This window comes from Budorcas taxicolor, chromosome 2, assembly GCF_023091745.1.
Source record: "Budorcas taxicolor isolate Tak-1 chromosome 2, Takin1.1, whole genome shotgun sequence".
NCBI lineage: Eukaryota > Metazoa > Chordata > Mammalia > Artiodactyla > Bovidae > Budorcas > Budorcas taxicolor.
Window position 1 is genome coordinate 117,457,939 of NC_068911.1, and position 17,466 is coordinate 117,475,404.

Here is a 17,466-nt window from a genome sequence, read left to right on the forward strand (position 1 = left end):
AAGAGCGGGTAACAAGTGGATGTGGAGAAACTAAAACCCTGTGCGTTGCCGGTGGGAATCTAAGACGGTGCAGCTCGCAGTTCTCATATGATCCTGCAAATCTACTCAAAAAGCCCAAAGAATTAACAGTGGGGCCTCAAAGGACATCTGTACCCCCATGTTCACAAAAGCCAAAGCATGGAAACAATCCACAAGGACATTGCCAAGAAATGGGCAAGCCACATGCTATTACGTACATTCAGTGGACTATTATTCAGCCTTAAAATGAAAGGAAATTCTGATACCTGCTACAACATGGATGAACCTGGAGAACATTATCCTCAGTGAAATAAACCAGTCACAAATAGACAAACACTGTAGGATTCTACTTACAAGTATTCACACCAAAGAAAGTAGAATGGTGGCTGACAGGGACTGGGGAACTGGGGAATATTATTTAATGGATTTCAGTTTTCCAAGATGAAAAGTGCTCTGGAGATGGATGGTGGGGATGAATAGGAATAATATGAACATACCTGGTATCTGTGAACTGCACACTAACACATGGTTAAGATAGTAAATTTCACGTTACATATATTTTACCAAGAGAGAGAATGGAAAGGAAAGGTTGCTCATTGTCATACAGCTAGTAAGTGGGAGACAGAGACCAGAAGGCTGGTTTTCTGATACTAAAGCTAGTATTGCTGCTACGGCAATGGGACACTTTCAAGATGCACCTCCCAAGTCCCCCCACTCCAACCTTGCATCAGGCCTTCCTCTACAGAACCTGATGTCATTTATCAACTTCATTTAAGTAGTAGTAGAAGGGGTTCTGACAGGCCTGGTGACAGAAACAGGAAGCCACAGCTTGACTGTTTCTAACTTAGTACCACATGCTGCCAGCTACCCATTCTGGGGGTGTGTCTGGGAGCGGGGTGTGTGTTTGTTTTAGGAGATGTGCATTGGAGTCTTACAAAGTTCCTGTTAACACATCGGAACTATCACATATAAAAACTGTAATGACTGGAAGCACTGGGCTGCTACAGTGGACAGGTGTCAGGTCAGCCTCTCTCAGCACTCCGAGCTGACTGATGTCATCAGTGGGGAGGTGGGAACACTGGCTCTGATCAGGACTGGGCTCCAGACCCTACGCCCCCATTCCAAGGGGCAGCAGGTCAACCACAGGACAGGGGTGAGAAGACACCTGCATTTTCTCAGCCCCTTGTTAGCGGGGTCAAGTGAGATGAAAGGACAGCTCCCTTACTCCTGAGAGTAGAAAGCACCAGAAAACAGAGATCTGGAAAACATTATTTTTGGATGAATTTTCCTTTTTACAAATCTCATTCCCTTTGTGAAGACTGTCTGTGAGGGCCCCACTGCTGCCACCCAACAGCCGTGGATCCCTGATGGCAGCAGCAGAGGCAGGTGCTCGTGGCCCGTACACTGCTGGGCACTCTTGGCTCACCGTCCTGCAAGCTGTGGTCAGGGAGGGCTGGGCAAGCACCGCTGCAGGGGCAGTGACTGGAAGGAGAGCACGGGAAATGGATCCAGGCGAAGCAGCCCCCACACCACACCTGCTCTGCTCAGACCTTCCAGCCCAGTTGCTGATGTATCTTTTTCTGGACCAGTGGTTCTCTACCAAGGCTGACTTTGTCCCAAAGGGACACCTGACCAGGTGTGGGGACATCAGCTGAGGGTGGGGTGTGCTCCTGGGACCTCAGGGATGGTGCCCCCACCACAAAGTGCCCCGAAATGTCGGCAGCCCTGCTCTGGACAAAGGTGGGAGAGCCAGCCCTGCCCAGAACTCAGTGAGTGGAGACGCTCATCAACTATGCCAAAGGAATAGGCCTACCTGAAAAGCCACGAGGCTCCACCTGCTGCTTCCTTCCTTGCTAAGGAGGAAGGCCAGATATTTCAGGCTCCGTGCTTTTGTATTCATACCTGTGCCTGGGCCCTCGGTAACTTTACGGTGACACATTTTCCCCAGGCAGTCCCCGGGGCAGGTGCCTCACCATGGCCCAGCTCCTGGCCCCTACTGCCTGAGATCAAGGGTGGCTATCCTCTCTCCCCAGTGGGTTCATCAGATTTTAGCTTATTTTTAAACCAGCAAGCACTCTAGTCACTTATCTTCCATGAGCCAATAGTCCCTTTGCTGCATTTTCTGCCCGATTCTAGAAGGAACAAGAGGAAATATGACCACCATGGGCTCTCAGGTGGGTCACATGCAGAATCAGTGTCCTCACCCTGCAGAGATGCCATCATGAACATGGGACGTGCGGGGCACACAGTGAGAGGCAGCCATCATTACACTGACCCACAGGACCCAAAGCCCACCCAGACAGGTGTGAAGCCAGCAGGCAAATGTCCTGAGTGTTTCAGAGAGAGGAAACAAGCTGGTTTCGAAACAAAGTCATCTTCCTTTTGGGGATAAATCAGAAGTTCAAAACTATCCTGTTAAAAACAGGAGTGACAGGAGACTGTCACACCCAGGTGGCTTCACTACACAGCTGTTCACTTTGTCTTTAGAGACATGACCCTGGAGAATAAGGCCCAGCTGGCTCACACACGCCGGGAAAGTTTGTCTGGAGCCCAGAACTGCAGGACAGTGGGTCTGGGACACACTGGTAGGCCCAGGTGTACGACCCACCCGTGTAACACTATACATACCTTGCTCCCCGTAAGCTGTGCCAGGTGAGGTTTCAACTCTTCTCCAATTACGGAATAAATTGCCACTAAGCAAAACACGCTGGCCTTGCGCACGCTGCTCTCGGTGTTGTCGTAACCCTACAGCCAGAGGGACATGGAAAGGAAAGCGAGATCAAAGCTTTGCCCGACTGATAGTATTTCATCAATGTTTCCACACTCTCACACTTCAACCTCAGCCTTGCTGGGAGCGGTCTGGATGCCCCTGAGTTCTGCCGATGAATCCCAAGAGCTCTTGCCCCGAAGAGGCCACACGGAATAGTGTCAAAAGTGAGCTGGTTTTGGGGTGGGAGGCAGGAGGCTGGCGAACTGGTCTCCTTCACACAGAACGATGCTGTATCATGAGCTGCCAAAAAACGTTGGCAGCACCAGCCAAGAAATGTTGTGAGAGAACAGAGTGAGAAAAGGAAATTAAGGGGGAAAAAAAGTGGCTTCTTCTCACCATGGTAAAGCAAATCTCACATGTGCAAATCCCTTTAAAGAAATGAGAACTATGTCACTCACTCTGTGGATAAAACTCTCCACTGTCCATGGATCGTCCTGCAGTGGGACAGACCTCCACATCCCTCTCCAGCTGGACCACAACCTGCCTCCTCCCTCCCCAAACCCAGATGGGACTGTCCGCTTCTTTCCAAGCAGCCTTTGGGACTTCTCAGACTTTGTGCCTTTCCCTCTGCCTGGAATAATCCAGTCTTCGGCTGTGTGTGTTAAAATTCCTGAGCCCAGTGCTCAGCAAACAGCAGCGTTTATTAAGTGTAAAGCCAATGTCTGTCTACCTTCTCCACTGAAATCTCTCTCTAGGGCCCAAGTCTAAACCACCTCTTCTCTGAGCCCTTCAACCTAGAGATCAGCCTTTACCCAGATCTCAGAACCACCCACATCCACCCCAGTAACTCAGCACACAGAACCAGCCCTGACCTGTAGCTGTTGGTACGGGAGTACCAAGTCCCAGAGAGGGCTGTCAACTCCTTGAGGTAGGGTCCCAACAGAAGAGGCACCTTGCCTTCCAGAGTCTATTTAACTCAATGCCTCACGCTTATAAGGGTTTCAACTACTATTTGTTGGACAGGTTAGGACAAGGACCACTGTTTGATGTTGGGTTCCACGGCTCACCCTGCCCAGGGCTGGGCCCATCAGCCGTGCAGTAAGGAATGAACAACAAAGAAAGATCAAAACATGTTCACAATAAACAGGAAGTTCATTCTGTAGGCCACAGGTCTGGGCCTCCAGGAAGAACTTCCTCTGCATTCAGGGAGGGTGGGCCAGAGAGACAAGATGTCGAGGGTCCCGTAGGGCGTGGCCCACCCCGCCCGCCCCTGTGCGCTGAGTGGCCAGGCCGCCACGAGGGGCCCACCTGCAGCAGGCCTGGGATGATGTCTGCGAGGAGCTGCAGCAAGGACTCCTTGGCAATCCTCTCGACGACTTTGGTCTGCATCTTGATGGCGGCCAGGTTGATGGGATAGTCGGCTGTCTGGACAATGGGGCACAGCACTTTGATGCACTGCTCTGGGTGGATGGAACTGGCCAGCGTGGATGCGGCCTCCTCGGCAGCCCTCACCACCTGAAACATGGCCCCATGTGAGTGAGCTCCACACCACAACACACACTTGAAAAGAGCTACAGGCATGCGGCGCAGAGTCACATTCTGTGCTCCAGCTCATAAGATCCTTAGAAACTTTATAGCCTTGGTAATTTTTTCCTACTATCCTTCCCCAACCTGTGTGCATTCGTGAGTTCACGCATTTCTGGGTGGCAGCGGCCGAGCTGAGCACAGGACTCAGAGGCAAAGGTGGTGCTGGGCAAGATGGGTGGTCTGCGTTGAGGGGCTGAGGATGCAAAGGTTCAGGAGGCAACAGGCGAGGCCACAAGAGCAGGTGGGGTCCCAAGGGTGGGGTCTGCTACCTTGCAGTTGGCCAGGAGCAGATGGAAGGAAGTGAGGCAAACCGGAGCCCTGCCAGCCACTTGAGTGCCCAGTCTGCTCCCTTCACTTTTTCTCACTGGTGCTCACCTATGCTTGTCACTTGACCGGCAGGATGCACTCAACAGAAGCCCCAGGTGCACCCTGACCACTGCACTTACATGCTTTGATGACACTGTCTCCCCGACTAGACTATGGGCTCCTTGGAGGTCAGTTCCCATCTCAGCCACCTTCTCTTCCCCATGCCCAACAGTGTCCATTATGCACTAAGTGCTTAACAAATGTTGGTCCAACTCATTTTCCCGCAGCGCGCGCGCGCGCGCGCGTGTGTGTGTGTATGTAAATGTTCATCACTGGCACAGTCAGCTCCAGGTGTGTGTGTGTGTGTGCGTGCGTGTGTATGTGCGCGTGTAAACGTCCATCACGGGCACAGTCACCTCCAGGGCACGGCTCACTGATCTGCATTTACATGTCCCAGTGGAGAAGCTGGCCCAGAAAATGAGGAGGAAGTCAAGACATCTTCAGAGGACCAAGTTGGGCTTTGGAGAAATCAACTGTCCATTCTGGGTGACACAACGAAAGGGCAACAGATCTGCCCTTTGGAAAAGACTTGAGTTCAGGTTAGTTCGCCAGTGATTGGTTTGTTTGGAGAACAACAGCGTATCATTAGAAGGGCCCCATCATGCAGCAATCACTAGATGAAGTGCTCTTCCTCTTCCTCAGCTCTTGTGTGTCCTGAGGACTGTGGTCCGTCCACAGCATACTTGGGAAAGCCAAGTGTTTGGCCTGTGATACACAGCTAGGCAGATGGCTCCCTTTCTCTCCCCCGGCCCTGCAGTGGGACACCAATGCCCTTCAACTGTAAGAAATCACTGTTTATAGGTGTCACAACATACTGGTCAGGAAACTGAGTAACACTAACTGATGAAATCTGAGGTCTTAGTTTTTAAACATATGGGGAAAAAAATGAAAGGGTCAGAAGATACTGGATGATTTCATTGATAATATCCCAAACTGGAAAACACTGATGTCGAGCAATTCAGGAGGCCACTAAGAGGTAGAGATAGCCGGGCGGCAGGAAGATGCAGGACTGGGGCAGAGACTGGGAACCGAGTCCTGGCAGCTCCACTTAGGTCCTGACAGGGGTAGAGCAGAAACCTCCTGGCGCGCCTCAGGGATGCAAAGGGCACTGATCAGACAGGGAGGTAAATGGCCAGGTTCACAGTGAGGCTCCTCCCCACCAACCTTTCCAGGCTTCACTCTCATCCAGGTCACAGGAGTTAACCTGCAGGGAGCTGCTGGTAAACAGACCAGCTCGGGTATGTGGAGCTGAAACCTGAACCCAAGGAGAACTTCCTCTGATAAAACTCCAGGAATTCTTGAAGTTGCTTGCAGGAAGCATTTAATCAAACATAGGTTTTCTGAAAATGCCTAAAGAGAAAATGCCAGAAGATGCACTTGAAGGTCTGTCTGAGGCCCCTCTTTCACTGAGGCTGGAGCAAGTTTCCCAAGGCAGACGCTGTTTTTGGCACAGGGGGTTGGTGCTTTTGACTTCCCTCTACATGCCAAGCTCCTGGCTGCTGGCCGGCTACCTGACTCACGGTGAACTTTAAGTTTCGCCCCTGTGTTCTATGTAACATAAGAAGCAAAGATTATAAATGTAAGCAAACAGAGAGCAAAGTAAACAGAGGCAACAGAGAGAAAGGAGGACAGTACTCTTTGGTAGACACGGTGACCAGAAGGGGCAAAGATGAGTTCTCAGAGAGGGTGAAGATGATGAGAGAGAGTGGGGTCAGGCAGACTTCCGGGTCATTACCAACCCTACGTGACCAAAACGGTTCCAAATCTGCTGATTTTTCTGCAGTCTGGTAGAAACACAGGAATTCTTCTTTTTCAAAGTCAGTGAATTAACAGTGTCTATCTTGGAAAAGCATAATTTCCTTACCTAACTTTTTAAAAAATGAGATCATTACTCAGAATATTGATGAATGTTTGCTTAAAGATAAGGTTTCTTTGAGAACACAGAACCTGTCACAATTTGAACTGCACGCTTTAAGTTCAGAAAGACTGACTGCGCTCTGTCACAGGCACGGCAGTGTATAAACAAGCAAGCAAACGTCTGGAAACGACGACAAGCAGGTACACCTAGTTAGTAGTAGCAGTTTGGCCACTAAGTCGTATCCGATTCTTGGACCCCAGGGACAGAGCTCTGTCCACGGGATTCTCCAGGCAAGAATACGGGAGTGGGTTGCCATTTCCTTCTCCAAGGTACACCTAGTTCAGTCCCAATCATTTAAAAGCTAAGGGAGACACTGGCGCCACCTTCTGGGGAAAGCCGGGAAGACCTCACAAAACAGGCAAGATGATGGCGTTGTGTGCCCACGGTGGTGGGGAGGCTGTCTCTCTGGTAAAATGGTCACCACCATGGACCTGAACTCAGCATGCAAGTCCCTGCCTGTCAGGCCTGGCCCCAGAGGGAGGGAGGGAAGGAAAAAGCTTCAGGGTCCAAGTGTGGGGACCCAGCTCTATCACCAATGAGTGAGGTGAACCTGAGGGATGCTTCTTTTACTGTCTGGGCCTGTTTCCCTCAAGTAAAATGAAGGTGGCGGAGGTGGGGGGGGGGGGGGGGAGGAACCTGAATCAAGTATGCTGATATCAATTTGGACGGTGACACTTTATCTCCCTACCCTACCTAGTGAGTACTTTCTCTTGATTTCAAAAGGCAGAGTCTGCATGAAACGGTCTCTAACCACACAGCCATCACACTCTCCCCTCAAGGGGCAGATTAAGGGCAACACCGCCTCAGGTGTGGTAAGGCTCTGAGGTGGAGACTTACTGTGTCCCACCTCAAGGGGTGGAATCACAGCCAACGGGGAACAACGCTGCGGAGTCGGAGGGGCTGGATGCCCAGGAGGTGGCCATGTCTGCCACCCTGGAGGGTGCCAGGAACGCTGGGCTGGCTGGTCCCTGGAGGAGTCAAGGAGGCGGAAGGTGGGCAGCACACCGAAGGCTCCTCTGCATCTCCCAAAACCTGTCAACTCCTGGGATGGCCACTCCAGTGTGGACACCGACAGATTCAGCCAATATGGGAGCCCAGTTGGGAGCCCAATACACACAGCCCACAGTTAATTCACCCAATCTTCAATAGCCTTCTGACATGTATTTCAAGAAATGCAGCGATTTCTTGTTTACATAAAACAGGAAAACCCCAACCACAATTCTATTCAGAACCGGTCTACCTACTTCAGTGGAAGAGGATTAAAAGGACCGTGTCTGCAGTTTTCAACAGCATTAGCCTCCTCACTCTGTTGACATGAATGTCAGTCCTACAAGGGGCAGGCGTCCTGAAGCCCCAGTTCACCTCGAGTGCCAGCACTTCTGATGTTCAGGGAGCTGAGACTCATCCCCAGCTACTCAGCTAACCAACTGGTCAACGTAGAATGAGGACCTGAGTCTCCAGACCCCAAGGCTCTGATGTTAAACAGATCTTTCATCATCATCCTTCCACCTTTATTTGCCAAACCACTTGACTGCTTTCTCCAGACAAGTTCTCTCTCTCAGTAAGACACTCTCTCTGAGGCTATGGAAGTGAAGGTGTCGCATCTGGCTCCTCGGAGGCAGATGCACCAGAGAGGAGGGGCCATGCCTCCTTGCCCTGAGTAACTGTGGGGCAGCTGCTGCTGTCTCTCAGGGCTGGACACTGTGCCTGGCACATCCCGGCCACCCTTGGGGCCATGCTGGTCCAGCAGACCCAGACCAGACATGTCCTCCCGGCCCAAGGCCTGCACCCAGGCTCGCCGCTTGACTCCCTGCTGTCCGTGCTCTCCCTGGATGCCCCTCCCAGGCCACCCCAAACTCCCAGTGCACTTCTCTCTGGACCCCATGTAGAGTCCTTTGCTCTAACCTGAACTAAACCATAAGTTCCTTTACGTCTAAAACACTCCCCAACCCCCCTCCCCTGTGCCTCCAATAATAAAACATTTACCAGAGTTTATGCTATGAGTGTCACACTGGATCAGCAACTTTGACCTTTTAAAGGACTATATAGGTTTCTGGTTTTGTCTTTTTGTTACAAGGCTACAAGTTACGAAGGAAATAGGGCTTCTGGCCACATGCCAAGGTTGGGCCCAAAGAAAACTGTAGATTTGGAATCTAGGAAGGCTTAGGCCTGTTATTCAATAGCAGCCTCTGTTATCTTGAGGCCAGATGACAGGCAGATAACCATGCAGTCCACTCCCTGGGCTAACAGATTAGGAAAACCAAGGTCCAGAGAGGTGAAGTAATCTCTCCACACTCACACAATGCACTGCTCGCCAGAGCCCACTGACATGTGGCTGCTGCCCCAAGAAGCTTCTAAGGGCCATTCCTGAGCCAAGGGTCTGGTGAAGCCACGTTCAGAGTGATTCTGACTGGGATTTGAAGCAGAACATCAGCTCATCACTCAAGTGTTTTCTCTCTGACACACCACTGCTTTGCACAGGCCTATTTGCCAAGAAGTCCTGAAAAGTTTCATTTTTAAAATGTCATCTGATTTAGCTTTTTTAATTCTCTGCAATCTTAAAATATCAAATTAACTAGAAATGATTTCAAAATAAAATCCCAGGGAGACATAACAGTGGTTGTTTTATATTTATTTAAGAATCAAACTTCCTGAAAGAAGCCAAACCACCTGAGGCTGGATTCTGATGCCTTAAGCATCAAGACTTCTGTGGGGCAAACAAGATCTGGTGACCCCACAATGAGGGTGATATTTTTCTCTTTTAACAGACAAATGTAATTGAATATTCACTACTGTGGCCGAGGTCAGTGAAAGCAAAGCCTAATGGTCAAAGTATATTGTGTTGGCCAATATTATGACCCAAAAGAATATTTTCTTTTTTTAAAAAATATAAATTTATTTATTTTAATTGGAGGCTAATTACTTTACAAGATTGTATTGGTTATGCCATACATCAACATGAGTCCGCCACGGGTGTACATGTATTCCCCATCCTGAACCCCCGTTCCCTCCTCCCTCCCCATCCCATCCCTCTGGGTCATCCCACTGCACCAGCCCCGAGCATCCTGTATCATGCATCGAGCCTGGTCTGGCGATTCGTTTCACATACGATATGATACATGTTTCAATGCCATTCTCCCAAATCATCCCACCCTCGCCCTCTCCCACAGAGTCCAAAAGACTGTTCTATACATCTGTGTCTCTTTTGCGTTTCGCATACAGGCTTATCATTACCATCTTTCTAAATTCCATATATATGCGTTAGTATACTGTATTGGTGTTTTTCTTTCTGGCTTACTTCACTCTGTATAATAGGCTCCAGTTTCATCCACCTCATTAGAACTGATTTCAAAAGAATATTTTCAAAGAAACAGAGTTGTTGCTTCTCTAAAGTTCAAACAGAACACTGACCGAGGACCCCAACACTCTGGCTACCGTGCGTAAGCCACGGTGCCTGGGAGCAACAGCTATCTTACATTAAATGTGTATAAAGTGATTAATAATTTGTACATCATCTGTCTGACTCTGAGACGATACAGACGTCTGAAGACAGCTTTAGAAGCAAAGTTTGTACAGCGTTTGATAGTATTAAGACTCGAGCTTTCACGTCCCCTATCTGATTCTGTGGCAGCCACACTACACAGTGGGGATCAAACAGACAGCACGGCTGGAGGCTGGATGCTGGATGGAAAATCTGGCTTTCCATTTCTATATTTGTGCTCCCACTGACCCCAGAACCGCATAGTATCAATGCTCATATCAGATCTAAATCCTCTCTTAATCACTGATGGACAGATTCGGTACCAGCCCTAAGAGAAAGATTATAAGTTCTAAGATAAGAAGCACTGAAGTTAAAGGAGTTTTTTTTTAAAAACAGAGAGTGGGCATAGGATCTTAAAAAGGTCGCTATCAAGGCCTTCGCCTGTAGATGTTTGCTAAAAGCTAACACTACTATAAACCACAGTAACTTCATTAATGAGCAGTTGAAACGCAACAGCAAATTTTATTTACTAAAAAGATAAAAACACAGAGTTAGATAATTTAAGAAATCTATGTATTCAAACAGGAAATATGAAAACATACTTAACCTGACAAACACCAACTTTTTAAACAAAACCTCTAAATTGGTCCCCAAATCCTCTGTCTTGCTTATTATAAAATGTCTATGTTAGCTTAGGATGAGTCATGATGAGACAGATTTAGCTCCTGGCATATTTCAGTGTGATAGTATTTTGCACACATAGCTCCTACAAAAGACCCTGAGAACACAGCCCTTAGCTTATCGGGAAAAAAAACAAGACGACTTAGCAGCCCTGCTTTAAGCATCTTCCCTAAAGGCTGTATGACATGTTTCAACCTATTAGAAACCATATTTCAAGAAGCCCTTCATTGCTACAGCCCCACGGCTAGAACTAGTGTGGACCATGCCAGGGCCCTGCTGCAGCAGCCAAGGGAGGACATATCTGGTGACAAGGTTTCTCACAGCAGCTCCTTGTCAACCTGCCAGTCCATCTCCTTCATCTCCTGTGAACACAAAACTAGCTTCTTATGGAGGAGGTTCCAGGAGCTATAGCCCAAGATGAGCACACTTTGGAAGCGCCAACTGGACAGGAAGAGACTCGGGCTCTGTCTAACTAGTAACTGGGTCTAGAAACACCTTGGATCCTTGCCAATAAATAAGAGAATGATGTCTGAATAAACATTTGAATGTACTGGTGAGAAAATATAATAACTAGAGAAATACTGTGTGTGATGTTAATTTCATATGCCAACAGAAACACACAGGTGCCCAAGTTAGGAGTTTCTGGCAAAGTGACAGCATGGAGTTTCATAAGGGAAAGGACATGGGCAGCAAGTCAAGGTGAGTCTGCAGGTATGCAAAGCAGGGAGGCCTGCCAGCAACGGCACTCCTTTCAGGACACAATGTCTCCTCCACCTGCCTTATCAGGAAATCAGTGACAGCTGCCTAGAGATCCTGGGTCACAAGAATTCCACCCAAGCAAGTGCTGCTAAATTTGCTTCAGGCAGCAGGTATTTTCTGCTTATGTCTCTTAGGCAACCTAAAGGACTTCACAGCTGAGAACCTTCTCTCCTCTACCTCTTGTCTTGCAGGGGTAAAAAACAAGAACCCCTCACGCAACCAGTAATGTATGCTTGTCAGGGTCCACTGTCCAGGTTCTGAAAGTTAACATCAGGACAGCCACTGTGAAGATAGACCTCTCCCAAGGGGATGGCCAGTGGCTGCCACACAGGGCAGAAGGGCTGCTGCACAGGGCTTCACCTTAATGCCACATTCTCACTTATGTCTCCCCTCTGAAAACAACTGATATCATATGCATGTAAGAGATCTCCCATTTTATTTCATTTTCTGATCATGTATTCTCATTAAGGAGAGGCCATTATGGTTTAAAACAAAAGTCAGCACAGGCCTGTTTGCCCCTTAAAAGACACAAGACCTAGTTTGCATCTTGGTTCTGTCAAAAGCTAGACACATGTGCATCACCTGACAAAGGACGGGATCTCTTGGACCCTCTTCCTCACCTGGGAACAATTACGTTGACCACTGCCAGCTTATCTGGTCCTTGACAATTATGTTGACTGCCAGCACCTAATCTGGTCTTTACATTGTTTCAAAAGAGTTATTTTAAGTGCAAAGTGTTTTGTTCAAATATGAGTGATGATGATCACCGTCAGGCCACTGAGCCAGACTTTAGAAGTGTACGTTAGCGGTTTGCACACACACCTATTGCTTATACCCCTGTGTTTTGTTAGGACTGCTGGGTGCAGACACGCCTGGACAGAGCAGCAGCCTCAGCCTTGCTGAGCCTGCAGTCGTGCGGGAATCTGAGGAGGCCAGACCATCTGTGTTCAGAAGCAGTCACGTAACTGCTGAACAGAAAAAACACCACAATTTAGGGTCTGATTCTTGCTGTGAATATAAGAACTGTTCTAATCACAATTCCTTTAATCCATGACTGTGCTCACGAAAGTCACACAGGAGCCAAGACTGAACTGACCACGTGGTTATGTCTCACTTAGGGGTCAAACCCATTGTCTGTCACATTAAGTTTTGTAAACCTCTAAATAAACGGTTGTTGTCCATAGTGAACTTTACTGGAAGGGTGGCACTGAAATCATTTTCATTTAGGACAGCTCCACCCACCTCCCCACTCTCTGGTGGCCTCTCAATACTCAAAGGACTTGGAGTAACAGATACCAGGACAGTTCAACAAGCAACTGGAGAACACGTGGACTGTCCACCATCTACACACAAGTCCGAGCCCAGAAACGCCTGTTCTGGGACAGGCCTGAGGAGCAGGAACCCCAGCAGAGTGAGTTTCTCATGTCCGGGAGGTGGTGGAGCAGGCAGAGCTGCCACCAGGCCCCAGAGCCCACAGAGTGGAGCACACTGCCAGGGGAGGGGGGACAACATGTGATGACAGGCGCCGAGGAAAGCGGGGCTTTGAGGGTGAGAGGCTGGCCGAGGGGCCCCGCCTGGTCCTGACTGCAGGGGGAGGGCCCGGCCCGCTGGACAGCAGTGAGAACCCGGCTGGGGGAAGCTGCAGGCACTGCTCAGACATCAGGACGGACGTAGGGGCGTGCACCCCGGACCCGGCTCACCTCCTTGTGGGAGTCTTTGTGAGCTTCCAGTGTCTTCATGATCGTCAGCTCCGCGTAGTTTTTAAACCTTGCTGGCTGGTTTCTCAGGATTTCCCGCAACACTCTGAGAGCCAGTGCTCGGATGGAATGCTGGGGTGAGAGGAAAGAAGACATGAGCAAACAGCTCTGGCGCCTCCCTGCACACACGGGCAGCAGGGCCTGACACCAGCTCCCAGGCCTGGGCTTTCTTGGCACCTGCAGGCACTGCGATACGTATGCCAGGCTGACTGCACACAGGCTCCCCAGACAGCCAGCTCCATGAGGGCAGGTGCTGTGCCTCCGGGGACATCCTGGGGCCCAGCACCTAAGAGAGACCCCAGGACGGGCTTCCCAAATAAGCCAAGTTAGGCCTGCATGAGGATGCTTAAGTTCATATCAATCTCCCAGGGGGTTTCAGGGTTTCTGAGAGTTAGGTACATATTTGTAAAATACATAAAAGAACAGATGAAGAGGACCTACACATCTCATCAACCTGCCCTGGCAGACAGTGGACTTTCCTACCAGGACACTGGAGATCTGACGATACTCCTGACCTTCGAGGTGAGCAGGTCATGGGGGAGGGGAACCTGTGCAGAGCTGCTTAAAGCTCGAGTCATGCGCCTGGAGGAAAGCCATTCCAAACAGAGGCCTAATCTCAACAAAAGAGGATGGCGTTTACACCAAATAGAGCCAAACGTTACATCCTGATTCTCTGTCACTCACCTGCACAGTCCACATGCTCACACACCATCCCCTGCCCTTCCCATGACATCGCTGCTCTCCTGACAAAGCCCAACCAGCACAAGGACTCCAGGAGCCAATACGTACTTTGTTTTGAGAAAAACGAAGACAGATCTTTCATCACCATCCTTCCACCTTTATTCTCCCTATGCCAAACCACTCAATCTAAGCAGCAGAGAGCCAGTGGAGTCATCATGACATTCACCAGCCTCTGCTCACCTGTCTTCCGTTAAAGTCACCATCAGTGTGACCCTGGCATGACCTCGACCCTCGGCCTTGGCCAACTTTCTCGAAATCTGCCTGGTCCTGTCCCTGAGTTGCTCACCACACTTAATACACTTGTGTTTCTGCTGGCCTACACGAAGCCCAGAGCACAGAGATGGAGTCTTACTTCTAGAGGTTAATTCAGGGAAGTCTCAACACTCATTCCTGCTGCCACACAAGACAGCAGCCACACAGGGTAGGGGTGGGTGGGGGGGGAGGCAGCCTCCAATCAGGGTGCTCACCCTGGAAGGGTCATCTAAGAGATACCACGTGGAGATGACGAACCAGGCCGGGTGCAAACGCCTAGTTTGTCATGTTCAAATGTCATAGTGTGGAGAAGGCTTTCTATTTTAAAAATAACAATGGAGGATAACAGCAAGTAGTTATAATCTCTGCTTTTGGAATGTCTTGCTGGAGCCACTAACACATGCAACGGTGAACCAAGAGAGAGCCCCAGGGAAGGCAGCATTTAGTGGGTCTTCCAAAAACAAACGTCTCATTTCTCAACTGCGTAAGAACCATAAAGAAAACTCCTAAGAAAAAAAGCCCATTATTAAAAAAAAATTTCACATTCTACATTAACAAAGTCTTAAGACATTTTGTGAAAGTGACCTGAAGCAGGAACAAGTTTCCCTCAATGACTACAAACCTGATTACAGAAAACCCCGCACTGAAGCCAAGACGGGGCTTGCCTCCAGTAAGAACACCACCTTACTAACTGAGGCTCAGAAAACCTCAGAACTGTCTGGGTGTCAGCAGGAAGCATAGCACAGAGAGTGGAGGGGAGCCAGGGCCCCGGGACGGGAGGCGTGGTACAGAGTGGAGGGGAGCCGGGGCCCCGGGACAGATGGGAAGGTGGGCAGCTCACATCCTTGTCCCCGAGTGTCTCAAGCAGCAACAGCAGGATGGTCTTGAAGTGCTCCTCCCAGACGCCCAGGCTGTCCTCGCGCGTGATCTTGAGCAGCTCCAGCAGCGCACCCTTCCGCTCCTCCACCCGCTCGTTGTGGTTGGACAGCTCCTTCAGGAGGTCTGCCACCAGGTCCGAGTGGTCAATGGGCACTTTGGGGACACAAGACAGATGCTGAGCCCTGCTGACAGGACCCCGCCTGCTCTCCAGCCTCTGGGAGGCCCCCGCTGGCGCATACCACGCCCTGTGGCACTGGCCTCACTCCACACCCTCAGCAGGTACCCTCACCAGCTCAATGGTGAAAACACGTGAAAAGAGGCATCCAGGACTCAGGGACCAATGGGGAGTGCCTCTACTTGGCCGGACTTTTTTTAACCTCCTATTTCAGACAAACAAGAAGAACCCCCCAAAACCCCTCCTGGACCGTCTTCTTCCCAGCTCCACTCCCTGCACCTGGCCTCAGCCAGGCCCCATCAGGGACACCCTCACTACCCTCAGAGCCCCTGAGCGCAGTTTCCTCAAGGCCCTCCACCACCACATCTGATCCGTCAATATTCATTCCCTGCTTCAGTGTCCAGAGCGTAAACACACATGATCACAGGGTCCAGGCAACCCACAGACCATCTATTCACAGACCGCAAGGTTGCCGACATCACGCAGTGTAACGCCTGTGGGGACCTGACCACGGTCTGTACAGCAGAGGAGCTTATCCTTTCTCTTTACATGTTCTTTTAAGAGACCTCAATACTCTTAAATACTCATTTTAAATAGAATGGATGAAACACAAAGACAACCATTAGAAACCTAAATTTGTACTCTTCTTAAGCTTCTAACCTTCTAAGACTGAAGAACAAACACTAAGGAAGGTGGTGTCTTAAAGAACCCTCTCGTTTCTCCCTTGCTATCCCACCTTTACCTTTAAGCCTTTTAGTATATAGTTGGTGGATAACTATAGCCGACATCCCCGTCTTAAATAAGACTGACAACTGGCTAAGTTAAACACTGTATCAATCCTATGAGTAATGAGGGAAAACGGTCCGGCTCCCAGAAAGTGCAAATCCAAATAAGCCCTCTACTGCTAGCCTCCTGCCCAGGAGACAGCTGCGTAGACTGAGCTGCTCCCCACCAGTGAGCAGCAATCCACAGGCAAGGGCCACACTCTCACGTCCCTGAAGATACTTGTGCTTTCGGACAGTGTTCCCATCACTGCTTGGCACACGGACAGCACCGTTTTCCTCCTTTCCTGCTCCCCTCCCCTCCAATTCAGCATTCACTGGTAACACAGCCCTCTCCTCTACGTCTGCCACCACAATGAGTCGGTTTCTCCTTCCGGGAAAGGGGAAAGGCCTTAAGCTCTGGGGCCAGGGGCTGTGTCTCATTTCTGTGTCCCTGGCAAGCCACACCCTTCTTGACACACATGAGGCCTTCGCTGAATGCTAACTGCTTAGAATTCTGATTTAAGGTTCTAACTGAAGTCTTCATTCAAAATTGAAAAACAACATAAAATAATAACAGGTTTGGAAACAAAGTGTACATATATATAAAACTTTTAAAAACGAAGACTCTACCTTTCTGAACCTCAGTTTCCTACTTGGCACAATGGGAAGGATCCCTCTATCTCAGCAGCCAACACACAGCCAGCAGGGGCCCAGGGCACATTAGGTCCCTTCCCCAACCGCAGGGTCAGTAACGTGAGAGACCAGCAGGCAGCCTCCTTGCAGGGCTCTGGGACGCCTGGCCACAGCCCAGGATGGGGACATGCCCACCAGAAGCCAAACGGTCGGTGTCCCCATTGCCTATGCCCGTGCTCATCACCACCAGCTGGAGGCCTGATTCTTCACAAAGCCTTCCCCACAGGCCCTCCATGTGTCCCCTGCTCCTGGGTACGCGACAGGACCTCAGACGAGCAGAGCAAGGCAGGCCTCTGCTCCATCCCACACGCTGTGTGTGCCCGGAGCGGCCGGGCCAGGGGCACTGAGCAGCACTCACCATCTCGCAGTTGCTCCATGTCGTCGTCGAACACGGCCTCCTTCAGGGCTGTCTTGTCATAGGCGCTGATGGTGTCCGAGTAGGGGTAGGGGCTGTAGTCCCGCGCCCGTGGCCCTGGGAAGGCGCGAGGGGGCTGGGTGTTGAGGAGGGAAGTCTTGTTGTCCAGAGCCGTCCGGCCTCCTTCCACCACCTCGCTGCCACCCCGGCCCTCGGTGGCAGGGGAGGCGATGCCACCGTCACGGGACACCTGGGGCACAGTACACTGTCAGTTCCTTTGTCTAAATCTTCACAAGTATTAGCAGAGCCAGAGACTTCTCACTTGAAATC

At 50.1% G+C, this 17,466-nt stretch overlaps 1 protein-coding gene across 3 annotated transcripts in view; it reads right to left on the reverse strand.

Moving 5' to 3' along the window:
* Positions 1 to 17,466, reverse strand: part of CLASP1 (cytoplasmic linker associated protein 1) — a 274,154-nt gene that overhangs the window by 13,264 nt on the left and 243,424 nt on the right. For all 3 annotated transcript variants that reach the window (XM_052658970.1, XM_052658975.1, XM_052658963.1), the window contains 5 exons: positions 17,140 to 17,386; positions 15,112 to 15,302; positions 13,221 to 13,349; positions 4,037 to 4,243; positions 2,647 to 2,763 (listed from right to left, as the gene is read on the reverse strand). In XM_052658970.1, the coding sequence (XP_052514930.1) occupies positions 2,647 to 2,763; positions 4,037 to 4,243; positions 13,221 to 13,349; positions 15,112 to 15,302; positions 17,140 to 17,386 (891 nt within the window). The remainder of the gene's footprint in view (positions 1 to 2,646; positions 2,764 to 4,036; positions 4,244 to 13,220; positions 13,350 to 15,111; positions 15,303 to 17,139; positions 17,387 to 17,466) is intronic.